Genomic DNA, 18,690 nt, shown 5'->3' on the forward strand with positions numbered 1-18,690 from the left:
CAAACTCAAACAAGGCTGGGCATATGAGCAACATGCAAGAAAGAGCCCAAATTGGTAATTCTATCTACTGCATGGCTTTGGCAAGCATTAATCTCATTTCAGTTGAAGGAGCCTTCAGGTTGATTTGAAAATAGTTGGTGTGCAAAGTGGTTCTCAGTTGCTTTCATATTGAGGTCAGTAAATCAAATCAAATCAAATCTTTATTGCAATCACAGACCAGCATAATGAAGTCAGCATGTTTATAACATCACCTACTAGACTATTGGAGAAGAAGCCTGCACCACGCAGCGCATGTTAACCCACACCGTTCTTTAAACTTTAAATAAATACTTCCTCATTTTAGTCCAGTTGCCTTGCAGATATGTGTTTCCAGAGTGATTGATCATTGTATGTAGTAATGGCAGATTTTAATTACTCTGTATTTCTGCTCTCTAATGATGTAGCTTAACTGAGCTTTAGACCACAGAGCCAATGATTCAAGAATTATGGTTTCACTGGGTACGTTATTCTGGCACAGCCTCCAGCCGTAAAATTAGAATAATGACAACTTATCCAAACAAGGCTGAAAGCTATACTTGATTTATAGCAATTATATATAAAGGTTACAGATAATGTTTTCTTACCAGAATTCATCATACCTTTTTTTGATGCCAGTAGGCCTTCGGACATTCTTCTTTTTTTGAGCTTATCCTTGATTTGTGCAGTCTCCATGGCTGCACTGTTTATCTCCAATTTACTGAAACAGTACTTTGGCTGGGCATTAGGTGTCTGTGAAGAGCCATTCATGATTGTGCTGTCTGTATTCTTCTGGAGGCCATTTCTACTGTCCCAGCTCTCCAGGGAAGAAACATCTGGAGGTTCTCCTTTGCTTCCCCATAAACATGATTGTGTTTTTAAAACTGAGGCTGTGGAGCAATTTAAGCAGAGCGGCTTAGTTATTCAGACTAAATTTTACTTCTCCAGAGAACTAAAAGAGTCTGCAAAGATTCTCAGTCATCCAGGTCATGCTTGTCCCAAAGCTGCTTTTTCAGGAGGCAACTGGACTTTCTTGTTTTTTCTTTGAAGATGTTTCACTTCACTTCAGTTCTGGCAAGGTAGTGGGGAATGGAAGGACTGCAAATGACCAGCTGTCTTCAAGGAATATAAGCTAGACAATTTGGGATGAACACACTTGAATGGTGTGGGAGTAGGAATGGATTTCCAGAGAAAAATTGCAGACTGCAGAAACCAGGAGCACTACTCAGGTGATCCTGAAGACACAGGAGAAACCTCCAAGTGCTTTAACGCCTTCTGAAAGGATGCAAATGACCAGCTGTCTGCAAAAAATATAAATCCTTCCGTTCCCCACTATCCTGTCAGAGCTGAAGAAGCTTCTTGGATGAGAAGCAAAATGTCTTCAAAGAAAAAAAACAAGGAAGTCCAGTTGCCTTCTGAAAAAGCACATTTGGGACTCCAGAGAATTAGGAAGTCAGGAGGTTGATTAAGTACAACAGATGCAAGGATAGTTAGCCAATCAGATGCAAAGTAAGATGTGGCTTCTCTTTCTTCTGCAAAATTCTGGATGCAGTAATAAAATGTTCTGGGGTAAAAATAGCTTATCGTGCAGGAATGGGGGGGGAAGTCTTAGAATTTGCAAGAGTATTGAATGGGATAAAATGAATACTATCTAGAAATCAAAACAGCAATAACATGATGACAATATCTCTATATAAAATTCAATTTTCTTTGTGTTTGTAATATGTTCCTGGTTTGAGAGCAGATCAGAATTATGCAGTATATTGTTGAACTGCTTCTGACAGGTTTTCCATGAGCTAGACTTAAATTTGCAGCACCACTATGAAAGGCTGACTATTTCTGCTTCTCCTGTTAGTCTAATATATTCTTCTTTCAAATTGTCTCAATACTTGCAAGTTCCCATAATATTTCACCCATATTATATTGATAATAGCTATTTTCTGGTCTTAGCTAATCGCAAGATTACTGCTCAAGCTGTAGCCCCTTGGAGATATGTGTATACTGAAATATGTATGAACGTACAAACAAATTGGTCAATAAAAATCATACACAGTTCTAATGGATATTAGAGAAAATCAGCTTAAGTCTCATTTCCTATTTATTGGGGTCCACCAACCACACCCATATCTAGGCTGTCAATTATGCCCAGGGCAGTGTCCTCACCCTCATCTGTGGTCACCCATCGATTTCCATGGAGCTGCAAAGTAGAATCAATGCTTCCACCTCTAGATGACTTGCATCCAGATTTTAGTTTGGGGATGCTGCCACAATATATTGCAACTTGAGCTTGGTAGTTTCCTATAAAATAAAATAAAAATGAATAATAGAAGGGAGAAAAGAGAACCATCATTTGCTAATCCTTCAATTGTGCATATTCCTTGCTTTGCCTCAGGTTGATGCCACTCAGGACATAATTTTCAGGGAGGGAGCAGGGAAATACAATGTGTAAGCAAACTTTCATTCTGAGAATTTACAAAAAAAAGGAAGGAAAGAAAGAAGGAAGGTAGGAAGGAAGGAAGGAAGGAAGGAAGGAAGGAAGGTAGGTAGGTAGGTAGGAAGGTAGGTAGGTAGGTAGGAAGGAAGGAAGGAAGGAAGGAAGGAAGGAAGGAAGGAAGGAAGGAAGGAAGGAAGGAAGGAAGGAAGGTAGGTTGGTCTTTACCTGCCATAAAATCATGTGTTGTCATGCACCTTGAAGAGTCTGAGATACCTGCACAGCTAAGAGCTGCAACTTCTACTCCATTTTTCTGGATCCAGAACAGTTGTTGCTTCTTTCCCAAAATATCTCAGTTTCTGCACGAAATGACAGTATAAACATCACAATGTATGGCATCATCTTTATGTCTATTACATTCTCACCTGCCAGAGAAATTTTTAAACACATAATTGTTCCTGTCAGCTATTTTGATTTAGCCATAAACTGTTGCCACCATTAAATATTTGAATAGAAAATAGTGCATAAATTTATGACAGATAAATGAATAAAATAAAGAACTGAGAACTGCTTTATACATTTAAAAAATCCTACACAAAAAGAATCTTTCTGTTTAAAAATCATGCAATTGCCATATTGAGTGAAATAGTCATGTGAATTATTAATCAAGTTGCAAATCCAGAATAGGAAATTAGTCTTTAATATGGATGACAATAGTTCTCTGGTGATGGTAGGATATGGAATTCTGTGGTAAATAGATGTGGATGTAAAACTGAAGGTTGGATGGGTTGCTTGCAATGAAGACATTTTATGTTGCCTTGTGGAACCTGATAAATCAGAAACTCTTTCGGTTGGTACTTCTCAGGGATGACAACTAAGACGTTTGCCTGTTCTTCGCTGAGAAGTCTGATGATGGTGGAGTATGTAAAACTTCAAAAAGAGCAGACTTGTAATTTGTGGTACTCCTAAATTCATAAATGTTCATAAAGGACTAAGACAAAAACAACATCTTCAATTGGTACTGTACAGCAGATATGACAATAGGAATAGCTGCAAAGGTACATGCACTGGTAACCTCACATTGGGTGTTGGGTTACTCTAGTGTACTCTAGGTGGAGTCACCTTTGCTCTTTGCCTGAGGTTGCAGCTGAGCAGAACATAAGAGTCAATATGTTGAATGGGACACCAGCAGATTAGTTTTAGATTATGGCTATTAGTAATTGAGTCAAAGTTTTTGCTTTTGACTTATACTGCCTGATGCAATCTGAAACCATAAGAAACTGTAGATGGCCTTTCTTTCCATAGAACCAGATGGTCACTAAGATTAACAAAGAGGCCATACTGCATTTATCTAGCCATCTGACTGTTAAAGACAAATAGGCCTTTTCTGGCTTCCTTGTCATTCAGGAGACACCATATTTCTTAACTACTTTGTTAAAGATTAATGTATGAATCCAGTTTTTTCTTTCCCTTCCATATTTTTAATGGTTTTATGCTTAGTACCTATTATTTGGTGTTATGTGCTTCATATTTATTTTTAACTGAATATAATATTTATAGTTGTTGACATAAGGGATAAAATCAGCAAATAAATATGACTTTAATATAGCTTCTTACAAAGTTTTCAGTTAAAAATCATTGCATCAAGAATTTCCCAAAAATGCAAAGTGCACAAGATCACTAGGTCACAATCATCGCATTTCTGTTGGCAATACAAATTAGGTCAATTTATGTCCATTTTCAGAAAAAATCAAATTTGTGGGGTCCTCTCTGAATTTGATTATTTTCTTGCAGATATTTCATTTCCCAACTAGGTAGCATCATCAATGCTAGCAGTGGGTGTTGCTCTCTGTTTATATGCAGGATGTAGTTTACCTGTGAGTGTTGGTAGGTGTGTTCTTGGTACGTAGTTCCTTGATTGGGTTGTTTTTTTATTGTTTGTTTCTCTGAGTTGGTGGTTCTTTGATTGGAGCATTGTTTACTGCTTGATTGTTGGTCTGATATTAATAGGAATAGCACTTATACTTATATACCACTTCACAGCGCTTTACAACCCTCTCTAAGTGGCTTTCGGAGTCAACACATTATCCCCAACAATCTGGGTCCTCATTTTACTGACCTCAGAAGGATGGAAGGCTGAGTCAACCTTGAACCAGTGAGAATCGAACTGCCAAACTGCTGGCTGGAGGCAGTCAGCAGAAGTGGCCTGCAATACTGTGTTCTAACCACTGCGCCTGATGTTTATCTCTGCTTATCTGAGAATTGATTGCTGATGAAAAAAATGTTTTGGTTTTTTGTTTTGTTTTTTTAGCTTTTTGACTGTCCCACTTGAATGGATGTATTTATCTTCATGTGCCTCTTGATGGCTTCTTTATATGAGTGCCAGGCTTCCAGGAATTTTCTAGCATTTTGGACTTAAATGTCACTTGGTGTAGGATGCTCAGTTTTAAGTATGTCTCTGAAGTCTGTCTCAGTACTATGCAATTGAGGAGTTTTCATGATGTCTCTTGGCTACTAGTTGATGCTCATGGGTGTCCTCTGCTAGTCTTCTATCTGTCCTATGTAGTGGCTATTACAGGCCTTATACTGTAGAGTGTAGATAATTCTTGGTTTTTTTTTTCCTTTTAGGGCTACTGGATCTTACTTAAGATGTTTTGGAAAGCTTTAGTTGGTTTGTGTACTATGGTGATGATTGTAATAATCTGTTGGTTGTTTTGGAGATGTTTTTAATGTATGGAAGTGTTATCCTTTTTCATAGCTTGTGTGAGTTATCTTTTGAGTGGTCAGGCACTTTTTAACAAAGTTGCCTGGGTATCCATTTTGTTGGAAGATGTTGTAGAGGTGATCTACTTCCTTTTCCTGGTGTTCAGGGTTGCTAGTGTGGGCTTGTGCTGATCTAAAAAGTGTTCTTAGGTAGCCTCTCATGTGGGACATTGGGCTGTTACTGTGGTAGTGGAGCACTTGATTAGTGTGGGTGGTTTGACAATAAACTTTACCAAACAGCCCTTACTTATGTTGATCAGGATATCTAGAAAGTTCAATGTTTTGCTTTCTTCTTCTCTTGTGAATTGTATTCCTTTGAAGATGATGTTATTTGTTTCAGGTGCCTTTGCCTTTAGTTGTTTCTATTTTATTATGATGAAGGTGTTATTTCATCATATCGATCTGTACTTTTGATTGTATGTGTGAGACTGCTACAGTTTCTACATGCTGTATTATAGTTTCTGCTACGAGTCCTGAGAGCAGTGATCCCATGGGTGTTCCTCTGATTTATTGGTATATTTGTCTGTCAAATTGAAAGTAGGTAGTAAGTCCATGATTCATGATCCATAAAATGTATTAGTACACAATATTGCACACATCAAGACTACTCCAAGACATTTTCCTGTCTGAAGCAAACAAGAAGATACCTTTATCACTCATCCTACAGATAAATAGTTGAATTCCATTACCGACTCTTGTCCGGGGAGAACACCCTTTTGCAACTGAGGGCAACAAAATAGCTTTGGGAATATTAGACAAAGTGCCTGAAAAATACATGGTTCTGCTCTCAAAATGAGGGTGCTACCTGGGGGCTATTGCCACCATTCTCCAGCATCTTTCACTTAAACCAACCAATTCACTCTGTCTAATGACCCAGATATAAATCATGCTTTCTTTAGGAATGGGTAAGAGCAGCAAGAAAGTGGTTGATTCATAACAAGATTACACTATTATTCCATTCTTTCTCCCCAGTCAGATTTACTATAATGAGTTCGCCCGATCTGAGTTCCAGATTTGCATTTAGGTTATGAAACTCCTAATACAGAAGAACCATCAAACTAATCGGCAATTGGCAGGAAAGAAACATCATTAAATGCCCAAGAAATCATCAAAAATCAGTATTGAATTGACTTGAATGCAACTTAAATTAATTCATGTTTATTTGTAGTTGTATGGCTCTTCCATTTTATAAAAAAAGGCAAGAAAATAGATAGGTGGAAGAACCTTGGAGAACCCAAAACAGTCACATGGCAAAAGTAACATGTGGTGATTTCAGAATAAATGCCAAATATCCCCTGTGAAAGTGATCCATATGCAGCTTTTGCTTAAAGAGAATAAATTCTTTGGATATTAGAGTATAGAGTATGAAAAGAGCCTGTAAAGTATATTTCAGTGATGGACAAGCTTGATTATTATAAGAAGTGTCTTAATTCCACAGTAAAAAGAAGAGATATTTCCACAACAAATCAAACTGATCAATCATTGCAAGGGGATTGGCTTGTAAAGACAAAATCTGAAAAGACAAATTGAGTGCTTCATGCTTGCTTAAACCATGACAATAGAATAGGAACCTGGGATGGAACAATAAGTATTGATTCATTCTTCCAATAAAGATGAAATATTGAGAGTGCTTCTATGTATGCCTCAATGTGAAGTCAGCCAATTAACTATGAATTTGGATATAATTTATTTCTCCATTTATCACGCTATAACCTGACAGTCATTGCTTAGGCATCTTCCCTGTGCAAGATTTCTTCTCTTTAGCACTCTGCTCTGTGAATCACCACATTTGATCATATGAAGGATTAAATAAGATTAAGTGTCAAATGCCAAGACAAATTGAATGTTTCATGCTAAAAAAAAAAACCCTGAACATTTTATAAAGGAAACTTTGGCAATGAAAAGTTTCTAAATGATCAAAGTTCCCATATCTTTCTTCTTTAGTCTTAAAGGTAATAGTCACACTTCCAAGCAAATCATTCGTCTGTAACTGGCTCACCTTTTTTTTCTTTAAAGAAGGTTATGAGGCTTTATAGGGCCTCATAACCCTAAAATAAAGGTAATTCTTGAACTAGCACCTGTGTTTTGCAGCATGCTTTTTGATTGATTGATTGATTGATTGATTGATTGATTGATTGATAAAATGTTAATGTAAAGATTCAAGTGGCACAGAAAACCTTTAAGTACAAAAGGAAATGTCCATGTTGGGAACTAGATGTAGGATATGACCAGACTAAGCCCCGAGGGAAGGATCAAATGCATCATAAAGCATGAGTCCCTGCTGCCCACAAGAGATCTAACTCCATCCACCTTGAATGCCTCTCTTATCTCCTGCTCATTTCCCTTGGCTGTTAGTTGGTCAGATTATTATAGAGAGCTTAAGCTTGCAATAAATCTTTATATTCATTTGAACTGCATTAATCTCCTGATTTCCCCAGCGCTTGACACTGGATTCACCAAAAAATGCTAAAGATGGTTAAGGGAAGGTGAGAATTAAATCTATACAGCATATATCTTCACATATAAGCCCATCCTCAGATAAACCAACTCTTGAATTTCTCACATATTTTAATTTTCACAATTGGTTTATCCATGGGTAATTCATGGATAATTGGGGAGGATTGTTTTTGTTTTTGTTTGGTTTGGGTTTTTTGGGGAGGGGTGTTTTAGTATTTTGATTAAAAAATCCAGGGTCAGTTTATCCACAGATGGATTTATATACAAGTATGTATATGATATAAGGATACTTTTGAAAATGGTTACCATACATACTTGCAGATAATCCCATCCATTGATAAGGGAGACCCAAATCTTTTGGGTATATTTTGGCCCTTATAAGTTTTGACTTATTCATGAGTGTATATGATATGTTCAGCCTGGAGAAAAAAAAAAACAAAGAGAGAAAGAGACATTCCTGAATGACCCTCACCCAGAAAAGGGAAAAGATATATTCTTTGCAAGCAAAAGAGCCCAGAACTCATTTAAAAGAATGTACAATATAGGAGAATAGATTTTGGTAAAATGTAAATACCTCCTTCATGGTAAGAGCTTGTAACATTCAGAGCTACCAGGAGCAAGCTGAATGGGAGACTAAAACCCAATACACCAGAGGTGGTAGTCAGCAGGTTCTGACCAGTTTTGGACAACCAGTAGAGCGGAAAATTTGAGTAGTTCGGAGAACCAGTAAATACCACCTCTGACTGGCCCTGCTCCCATCTATTGTCTGCCTCCTGAGTCCCAGCTGATCGGGAGGAAATGGGGATTTTGCAATAACCTTTCCTTGGAATGTGGAGGGAAGGGAGATTTTACAGTATCCTTCCCCTGCCACATCCATGAAGCCATGCCCACCAAGCCACACCATGCCCACCAAGCCACGCCCACAGAAGTGTTAGTAAAAAAAATTGAATCACACCACTGTAACACACCCAATATTGGAAGCAAAGTTATTCAGCACAATCCTCTTTTCAAGTTGTGTATAATTGTGTATAACTGTAACTACCTTTTGAAATGCCCAGCTAGAGTTTTCATGACTTATCATTCTCTTTTTAAAAAAAAATCAAAGCACAGAACTATTAAAAATGCAAACTCAGCCACAAAAATCCATTATATCTAAATTTTTATATTAGCACTGAAGTACAGTAGAATCAGTAATGTTACTTATTCAAAGCATTCCCCTAAAGAAAATTGTAACCTTGTTTATATTCTTAATTCTGTCAGAGCATCCAGAACAAATGATTCTTTAAAAGGGTAGCTACACCAAGACATTACATAAAGCAAGTTAACTATTCTGGAGACACATTATAAGCAGAAGCATGAATTTGAATAAGGGTGGGGAGAGACTGAGTGGTTTTGAATAGAAACTCTCGCTATAATTTGACACGTCTATGGAGTGGCAACTTTAGGACGTTGCAAATTGTTTAAACACCTTGCCCAATGTTTCCAGAGTACATATTGTTACTGTCTCCATTAGCGCTGCGGCCAAGACACACAGAAAGGTGTGTTTCTGAAAGGTGGCTGATGGATTGTACAACAAGCTTTCACAGTTAAACAAAGAGGCAAGGACAGAGAGTCTATTCTCATTCATTCTTCTTAGGGACCGTGTAGTCAATGATATGCTTCTTTTCACTTCAATGACTTTTAGATCAGAATCTTATCATGAAGACGCTCATTGATGGGAACAACTTCCATTGAAGTCCGGACATCTTCAAGTTGCCAAGGTTGAGAAACACTGGTCTATGAGTTGGGCCTTTTTGTCTTCGTGAGAAAGAGGACTGATTCAAACATATACATTCTTTCTTATTATTTCAGTATTTAGTGATGATATACAGGTATGTTCACCACAAATTCAGGCCCATCGTATGCTGAATATCAAATCGCTCTATTCACTTTCTATTTTCTTTAAAGCCGCTCCCATTGTATTGGATATGTATTTAATATATTTTCTCAAAGCTGAGCCAGGCATACCAGTAAATAGGGAACGAGCTCAAATGTAGGCTAGTACAGTTACATATTATATTTTATTTTTATTTACCGTATTTAATTTCTATTGCCATCCATCTCAACCACGTAACCCTGCGTGCCAAAACAGTTCTAAAACAATTGAAACTGGTGCAAAATAATTATAGATTTTGAGTAGAGAAAAAGGGAGACATTCAGCCATTAATATCAAAAGCGTGAAGAAATGTTTAAATTTTAAGTCTGGCTGGAAAACCTTTCATACTTGAATTTACCATTGAAACACTGAAAGCAGTGAGCTCTTAGTGCTTTGCATTTTGACATCTGCATGAGTGAGGAACTTTTTGTTCTGAGCTAAACTGTACAATCAAGATCAGCACAAAAGCTCCTGAGCCTGATTGCATCGCTTTGTCTATCAATGCTGGGGCATAGACCTGCTGGCATTCAGCCTGCCATTTACTTGAGGAACCGCAGCATGCTTTAATACAGGGGTGTTCAAACGTGAGAACTTTAAGACTTGTGGACTTCAACTCCCAGAATTCCGCAGCCAGCCATGCTGGCTGGGGAATTCTGGCAGTTGAAGTCCACAAGTTTTAAAGTTCCCAAGTTTGGACACCCCTACTTTAATATCTCTGAGGCGTTTTCAGTTGCCTCTCTAAAGTGGACTCAGAAGGAAGGGCAAAAATCAAGTTCCCACGTAATTACCTTTTCACTGCAAAAATTGGGCCATTTGTACATTACCTTTATGATTTCACTTTCCTACCTATTTCTTTATGCGTGACTCCACAAGCTGAAACCTCACTTTCTATGCCTCATAAATCCATGTTCATTAAATAATTTCTGCAATGGGCTAAGTAGAGTTCTCTTAAAAATATATTTCACTAACAATGAAAATTGCAGCGAGATCTCTTATTTCAACATTTAATCTCTCCTGATTATTTTATACTGAATGTTCTTGCATTGTACATAGGAGAATAAGATTTCAATTTTGGACATAGCGACTATAATCCCAGATAATAATAGGGGGACAGCTGCCTGCTGCTTAGTGGCTGAAGAGTCCATCTGGATACTAACTTTGCTTTGCAGATATGAACAGTCTGAAATAGCTGTGAACTCACTGAAAAGATAAGAAAAAAAGGGGGGGAACTGAAATAAAATTTCATACCTTTCCAGCTAGTTAAGTCCTATGAGTAGGCACCATCTCATATCTTGTGTAATGCTGCTGCTAAACTAAATGTTGTCAGCATAATACTAGCCAGAATGTTGGCCAAGCCATACTAATCAATATAGCCATTCCATTTACCAAGCAGAGTGACTGCTTTAGGGTTAACTTATAACACATTGGAATGTAAAACTTTTTTAAAAAAATCTAAAGGAAGGGAATGAGGAGTACAGGTAAAAAGGAAAGATATCGAGATAGAACACTCAAGAAAGAAGCAAAAAGAAACAGTTGAGCATTTTGAGACAGAATATATTAAGGAAAAATAATGGTCTATGATTCTACAGAAGCAACCCACTGATCTTGACTCTCCTAAAATGCAAATTGTCTGCTTCTAATGTTATAAGAAAGCCAAGTTCCAACAGGAAGAGGAACTGGTGGCATTCAGAGGGACAAGGACATAACAGCAGTCTTTGTAAGATCTGAAGGCAGCATGCATCATTCTCTGCTCCTCCCATTTACTAATAAAAGCTAAATACATTATGCAAAATGAATATATAGATATTTTATATTAAAAGGAAGAAGAAAAAAATGAAACCCACATTGAGTAATATACATATATTAGGACTAATCCAAATGGCACCCAAAGCAAGTTTTTTCCCCCCCAATATTTCTTAACACAGAGATTTAAATTAACATGAATCAGAAATCTTTTTATTTATTTTGCTTAATTTTTCCACAACCAGGACAGGGAAAACCCGTTCCAACTTCTTGGCATAACCTATAAATGTGCAGACAAAAGTAATAATGCAGCTTTTGGGTCAAAGGAGTACAAGAGTCAAGATTATGGATCAGTAGTTCTCTTTTACAATTCAGAAGTAAGATTTGACACAGTCTATTTAGGCAACCTGGAAGAATTATTGAATGGTTATGTTCTACTAACTCTAAAATATGTATAGCCAAACTCTAAAGCACAGCTCTGCCACTTCAGGTTAGCTAGACTACAAGAAAGAAAGAAAGAAAGAAAGAAAGAAAGGGTTGCCTGAGAAAATTTTAGTTGGTCTTTTATCAGGGAAGTGTGAGTATGTCACACTTATTAAGTGAGTGAGCCAAGAATGATTTCAACATCTCTCAAGTCTATAACTTCAGATTTTCACACATTTTGTGAAGCCAGATCATTACAGAATGGTCAACTGTTTAGAAACAGCTAACCAGACTCACACTATTCATGAAAGATAGATTGATTAGTTGATTAAAAAGTTTGCCAATCTTAAATTGCTCAGATATTTTGTTGCTTTCCCCCTGCCATCAAAGAGAAGATCAGTGGTGTTATTTCCCCCCCCCCACTTCTGCTTCTTATTTGCTTTTTGTACTTGGGGACAAGAGATTCTAGGCTAGAAAAGGTTGTCCTCTTCCCCTCTCCACCCTCCCAGGCAGTTTCTAGCGTCAGAGCTGAGGCACTGATCTGCTGTGGTAGTAGCAAGCAGCAAGACAATAATCCAGAGGGAGTAAAAGTACCAGCAAACATGCCTAATAATGTGCAGTGGGAGTGTCTGCTTCATACCCCATGGGAGCTGAAAATCTTGGAGCTTTCTTGCCAATGGCAGGAGAATGGCCAGAAATTTAAAAACTTTCTCAGGAATTTCCAGAAGGAAAGAATAAGCGTTGCCTCACAGATCTTGCAGCCTGTATCTATGGGTCATATCAGTTTTTCCAAAGAAGGGCTGGGATTTACTACCAGGGACACCGCAAGATGCACAGAATAATACATCACTATTCCGCTTTCATTCAATTCACTTGTTATACTTACGCAGCACTGACGCAACAAGGATTTTCAGAGAAACCTGAACTCTTACATTCAAGAGAGAGAAATAGCACAGGAAGTAGAGATGGGTGGAAAGTAGAATAGTCTGGAGTTCCTTCATGCACTTAGAATTTCTCAAAGCACCAGGTACAATAAGGCCATGTTTATCAACTATGGCAACTTTAAGATATCTTGAATTCAATTCAAAGAATTCCCAGCAAGTCATTTGGCAGGGAAATTTTGGACGTTGAAGCCCTCATGTCTCAAAGTTGCTAAAGTTGCTAAATACTGCAGTAAAGTATGGAAAGTAAGAGACTTTGAGAAAAAGCTTGAAAGATATAAGAATGGTGGGATTAGAGAATTCAGAGGGATTCAGAGAAGCCATTCCCAGGTTTAGACACAATAAGAGACTTGACTCTTTTGAAGAAGCAGAAAACATCATGTGTTTACATTGCCAAAGTGCAACAAACAACATGAGATGATGGCATCCATGCCAAGTTTTTCAAACTCCCCAGTAAAAAACCAAAAACATTGATCCATTTTGTTGGACTATTAGAAATTGCAAAATTATTATTTTAGTAACACAGTCATCAAAACATTATTCAAATTTCTAACAAAAATAGGAAGCTTATGAGGTTTTTGGTAGAACTTCATAGTTCAAAGCAATATAATTCAAATTATCCTTGTTTGTTTAAATTTTTGTTTTCTTGAATTCAAATAGAAAGGAATTTAAGATTATCTACTTTTTATTAGGAATTTTGGTACCATGGGCTGGAGACCCCTACGTTCTCTCCTTTTCCAGAAAAATAATGCCACAAATCATCTATAATGCAAGGTATCTTCAGGAACTAGCTTTCAAGAGAGTGGTTGGGTTTCTACTTTTCACACGTTTGAGGAAAGCAGTTGGACATATTTTAACAGATTTGGTTTATTGATCACACCAAAGTAACTCATGCATAATATTAATCCACTGTTGGTAAATTTGTGCATTACATTAAGACAAGAACAAACAAACACTGCCTAATATAACTTATGAATATTAAATGAAGGTTCCCAGCATCCTGGATGCTGTAAGTCTGTTTTGGGATGGTTATGGACTTCAGCTTCCATAACTCTCAGCCACATTGGACAAGCCCATACATCTACGTTTCCACCCGATTATTTTTCCCTCCAGTATTCCACTTCACCATTTACAAAAAGATAAAACCATTGGATGGCTGGTAAATTACTCTGAGATTATTTTCTACCCTATGATCTACTATCTTGTCATTTTTTTTCACAGAGGCCATTACAAATTTCCAGCTATTTCATCGAACTTGTCATGTCCTCCTCAGTTTCAGTCCTACATTACACTCTTACAGTACTCCTTATAAGTATCTCACGACCTTTTTTTCAGTTTTCCAAAAATAGCTACTCCTCTCTTTGGAAGGTTTGACTAGCCTGGGAAGCCTTGTACCAGATCTGGAACAGCATTTATCCCTTAATTAAAAAATAAATGCCAAATAGCTTAGGGGCTGCATGACAGGTTCTACAGGCTGTGTGCTTGTGGCAGAGTAAACAGCCTTAGAGGAAAGGGCTGATCCCTCAAATAGCAGTGAAGTCAGTTCTTGTCACTCACCTGCTCTAGTCTTTTATGTCAGGATCCTGAACAAATGTGCTGTGTGTGGCAGAGCCTCAGAAGTGGGTGCAAGTGCTTTCCTTTCCCCTTAAAAATTTTGTCCTTCCTCGGCAGCTTTCAAAAGCTGTGGGTATCTTTTCAAGGCCAACCCACTTCAGCACTAGGCTAATAAGCTTGCACTTGCAGGTTACACATTCCGGGCAGCAAACAGTGTCACCTACCGTGAACAAACAAGGCTGCATAGCAACCATGTTTTCTAAGGAGTCTTGAGATGCCGGTGGCGTGAGGAAGAAATTTTGTGGCCTGTCTCTCCTGGGATTTGCAAGACAAGCACTGGAGTAACCTGGCTGCACCTTAATTCTGAAAAACTCTCAACAATAATAGGAAAGGGGGTTGTGTGCCTTTGCTTCCAGGAACCAATAACATGATCAAATGTACATTGCAAAGATGCACTAAATTCTCTTGTGTGTGTGTGTGTGTTTGTGTGTGTGTGTGTGTGTGTGTGAGAGAGAGAGAGAGAGAGAGAGAGAGAGAGAGAGAGAGAGAGAGAGAGAGAGACTCCTTCTGCTTACTGAGGGGACAAAATTGCCACCTCACAGCCTTTCCTCATTCATGCTTTCTTTTATATAACAATTACTGACTAGATTAAAGTATTACTGAGGGAACAAATTCTTTTGCAATTCTCTTGTCACATATCTCACAAATAATTATCTATAAAGAAGTAGATAATATGACAGATTGATGATTGTGCCTCATTGAATTAGTGCTTACCACTTTTACATAAAAATTTAGAATGAGAGTTGGAAGAGGTAGTAGAAGTTATCTAAGCTGGCCCCCTGTTCAGTTCAGTATTTCTCTGGAGGATATTTATCCAGGCTCTTTTGGAAGACCTCTAGCAAACTGACTTCCCTACCTTATGCGGCAGTCTGTTTCACTGGCTCCTTCTTGCATCTAACCTGAGCATACTTACTTGTAAATTTAACCCTTAGATTCTGGTCCTGCTCTCTGGGATTGTAAGTTCTATGAAACACACCTTCTGCTATTTAAAGATTACTATTGTTGAAAGAAATGTCCTTCTGGGTTCAGCTCCAAGTGGGGAAGAAGACACTGGAGACATGGAGGCTGCTTTATTGTTGGACAGGGCCACATGGCTTGAGCCCTGACCAGAAAAGGTGATTACATGCTTTGATGTAGGTGAAGAAGAGGAGAAGGGGTGAGGAAGGGGCTTGCTAGGCTTTTAGACCCTGTTTAGTCCCACCTCTGTGTTTCCTGTTCCTGTGTAAGAAATGTATTCTGATTGGTTGTCAGACTCCCATGGTGCCATGCAGGGGGCTACTCTCTAGGTCAGGATGTGATGAGTCCAGGTATAGATGAGTTCTCAGATGCCATGTGAAGAGTTGAGTAATATCCCTTCCCCCTACAGCTGCAGCAGAGAAGTCTTTATTATGTAAAGTGGGCTAGCCTGGCCATCTCAATGGCCCATTAACAAAGTAGGGGTAGGCAAGAAGCTACAGACAACTATTCTGTCTTTTAAAACATGCTTCTTTTCACATCCAGAGAAACATTCTGCCTTTTCAATATTTCCTAGGATATTTCATTTTTCTGGGAGAGGGCTGGATGATAACTTCCCACACTATCATATGTCCTTTCAGTCATCTCTTCTGGAGACTAAATGTACCTAGTTATTTCATTTCCCTCTGAAATTGTACCATGACTAAAAACACACATTATATTGTATAATATTTTTTTGTTAAAAACTCTGGTTGTTTGTATACTGTTTGTTGATATCATCTTATTTTCCTGGTTCACACAATGATATGTGTGTCCTTTTTCATTTTCATCATGTAGCTATTGTTTAACATCTTGGAAACGTATTTGAAGATCTATCCCCCATTCACCAACCCACAGAAATCAGAGTCATCATAGTACGGCAGCATGAAAGGCCTGAAAATCTGCTAAGCTAAAAACTCTCAAGTTTTTAATCATGGCAAGAAATGTGTTGCCCTGTATAAGCCAAAGATTCTCCATTTTGTAGCATGAGATACAAAGCTTTTTCAGTCATGATATCATTGTTCTAGAATCTGTCCCTAAGAAAGTTCATCCCAGCCAGACTCATTTAGTTGTTTATTTTTAAAGCTTATATCTTACAAAAATATCTTATGAGAAAAAAAACGTAACTATCCTACACAAATAAATACACATGTGGGTATTTGCGCCTCTCTGAAATTAATTCTTTAGTCAGTCATTAGTGTTTGGCTGCTAGACTGATGAATTCTACATCAAGAAATATATAGGAACGACCAAAGAGAAAGGAATGTCATATAGTAGCTCTGTGCTCAGATAAGTCGTAATAAGAATTCTTCTGTCATCCTGCCTCTCCACCCCCAGCTCCAACTGATAGTGTTCTGCCATGGGTCCTTAAAAGGGACCAGGTGGCTTGATGGTTTTACAGATTTATATAGCAACACTGCTGACTTCATTTTAAAATACACCTGGCAAAGCTGAGCAATTTTGGCTCTATGCAGATTCTTGCAACATTCCCTCAGTGCCCAGGACCGTAGCTAAAGCAAGAGAAACAGTGAGAAGTTAAAATGGATTATGCCCAATTCCCTCCTGTCTTCCAGCAGGAACTAGTTGCTGCCAAGCACCTGGATTTGTCAAGCAACTGCTTGTGTGGCGAAAATAATTTTTTGTCGCTGCTGCTGTTGTTGTTATAAGGCAACCATCAATACCCTGTTCCTGACGTAGTCATTTTTCATTATTCATTGTAGTTATGTTGCATTAGGTCACCACAAATATTGAATTAGTGAATTTAAAACCACCTGACGATGTATGCATCTGTCAACTCAAATGTTTTGCTGTTCTGCATGTCTGCAAATTACCAAAAAAGCACCATGGGTATTGATTTTGCAGGTACAAATCCATTTTAACAAACAAGTGAATTTGCAAATACAGAACCTGCAAATAACAAGAATTGCTTGTACCTGTTTCTAGAGATACATGTCTACTGTATACATTTTGTAGTGAAGAAAAAGAAATCTAACAAACAAAATGGAGGCTGCACTTTTTCTCCTCACTGTGTTTTGGATGTGATCAGGGTGAAACTCAACTCCTCTCTCTTTGTCTAATCCAGTCAGACCCAAATTGACCCTCCCTGCCCTCTGCAATCCCATCTAAACCAAAGAAGAGCAGCCTGCTCACTGGCTCAAAGGGCAGCCAAGGGCAGCCTAATAAAAAAGTTGCAACATAGCATTGTAAATTAAAAAAACATCAATTTATGTGTTACCTCAAGACCCATCCCAATAACAATGGGCTTCCTCAGCAGGTACAGGGAAAAGGCCCTGCTTAGCTCCCTCAAAAGGTTCCAGAAAATTGGATCCCCAGGATTTCCTTCTTTTTAACCCTCAATTTCTATTTTAAAAAAATTCTTTTTTATTCAGCCCCAGCTGTACCCCTTATTAAGGGACTAAAGGATTGTAAAAAGGGAGTCATTGTGCAGGCTCCCTCTTTTTTTATAAAGCAGGCATCTAACATTCAATGCAGTACAATTATCAGCACAATAAACATGGTTCTTCTCCTCAGTGTTATGCTCTGTACTTCTGAATTTCCCATGACAAGTATCATCCCTTCCTCCACTGTAGCTGCCAAAGCAACTTGAATGATTATAGCTACTGGCAAAAGCATCAACTTGCCAAAAATGTTAGCATATCTTTTACCACCACAGGTAGCAAAAGGCTTTAAATGTAACACAGGGATGGTGCTTTGACAGCTTTATACAAAATGTTCCCTTCCCCCACACACAACTACACACACACACACACACACACACACACACACATACTCCACACCCAGATAAATCTACAGAAACCCAGACTGGGCAGAGAGTAATTTATTATATTTATTTTGCATGTGGAGTAGAGAGTAAGAGGATGTTTGTTGTTTTACAGTCTGTAGTAGTTTGGAACAAGGTAGTGATTTAATAAATGTTTACACTCTGATTGCTCAGCTAGAGGGAGAGCACAGATTAACTCCATTTTCCTCGCCTGCTCTCTGGGCTCCAACTTCAGAGTGACTTGGAAGGACCGAAGAGCAAGAATCCTGCTGTCAAAAAAATGCCTTCAGTGATCAGTGGCACTGATTACTTTTTAATTACCTTGCTGCTGGTTATAGGAATTGTTTCATTTGCTCTGGTAAAGTGCTACTTCTCTGTTATTGGGAAGTTCCTCCAACCTCCCAGTGTTTACTGTTATTTTAGATATGCATTTTATAGCCACTTAGTTTCTTTTAGTAGAACTAAGGCTGTAATCTTATATGCGTGGGTATGCATCAAGTGTTCTTGAAATCAGTTAAGGCTGACTTGGAAACAGACACACAGAGAATTTTCCTAATTAAAAGAAATAAACAGTACCAGGAGGGAAGAATATTCATTTGATTTATCATACCAC

The 18,690-nt window shown here is 38.1% G+C and overlaps 1 protein-coding gene across 1 annotated transcript in view; it reads right to left on the reverse strand.

The window, feature by feature from the left end:
* TOGARAM2 (TOG array regulator of axonemal microtubules 2) overlaps nucleotides 1-14,371 on the reverse strand; it is a 62,114-nt gene extending 47,743 nt beyond the window's left edge. The window contains exons 1-4 of the mRNA XM_087717889.1: nucleotides 14,246-14,371; nucleotides 2,675-2,805; nucleotides 2,179-2,313; nucleotides 639-905 (exon numbers count right to left, since the gene is read on the reverse strand). Coding sequence (XP_087574015.1) covers nucleotides 639-905; nucleotides 2,179-2,313; nucleotides 2,675-2,699 — 427 coding nt within the window. The 5' untranslated portion in view covers nucleotides 2,700-2,805; nucleotides 14,246-14,371. The remainder of the gene's footprint in view (nucleotides 1-638; nucleotides 906-2,178; nucleotides 2,314-2,674; nucleotides 2,806-14,245) is intronic.
* Between the last annotated feature and the right edge of the window lie 4,319 nt (nucleotides 14,372-18,690).

The sequence above is a fragment of the Thamnophis sirtalis genome, unplaced genomic scaffold (genome assembly GCF_051295495.1).
Source record: "Thamnophis sirtalis isolate CommonGarterSnake01/CBP01778 unplaced genomic scaffold, rThaSir2_p1.2 scaffold_6, whole genome shotgun sequence".
Lineage (NCBI taxonomy): Eukaryota > Metazoa > Chordata > Lepidosauria > Squamata > Natricidae > Thamnophis > Thamnophis sirtalis.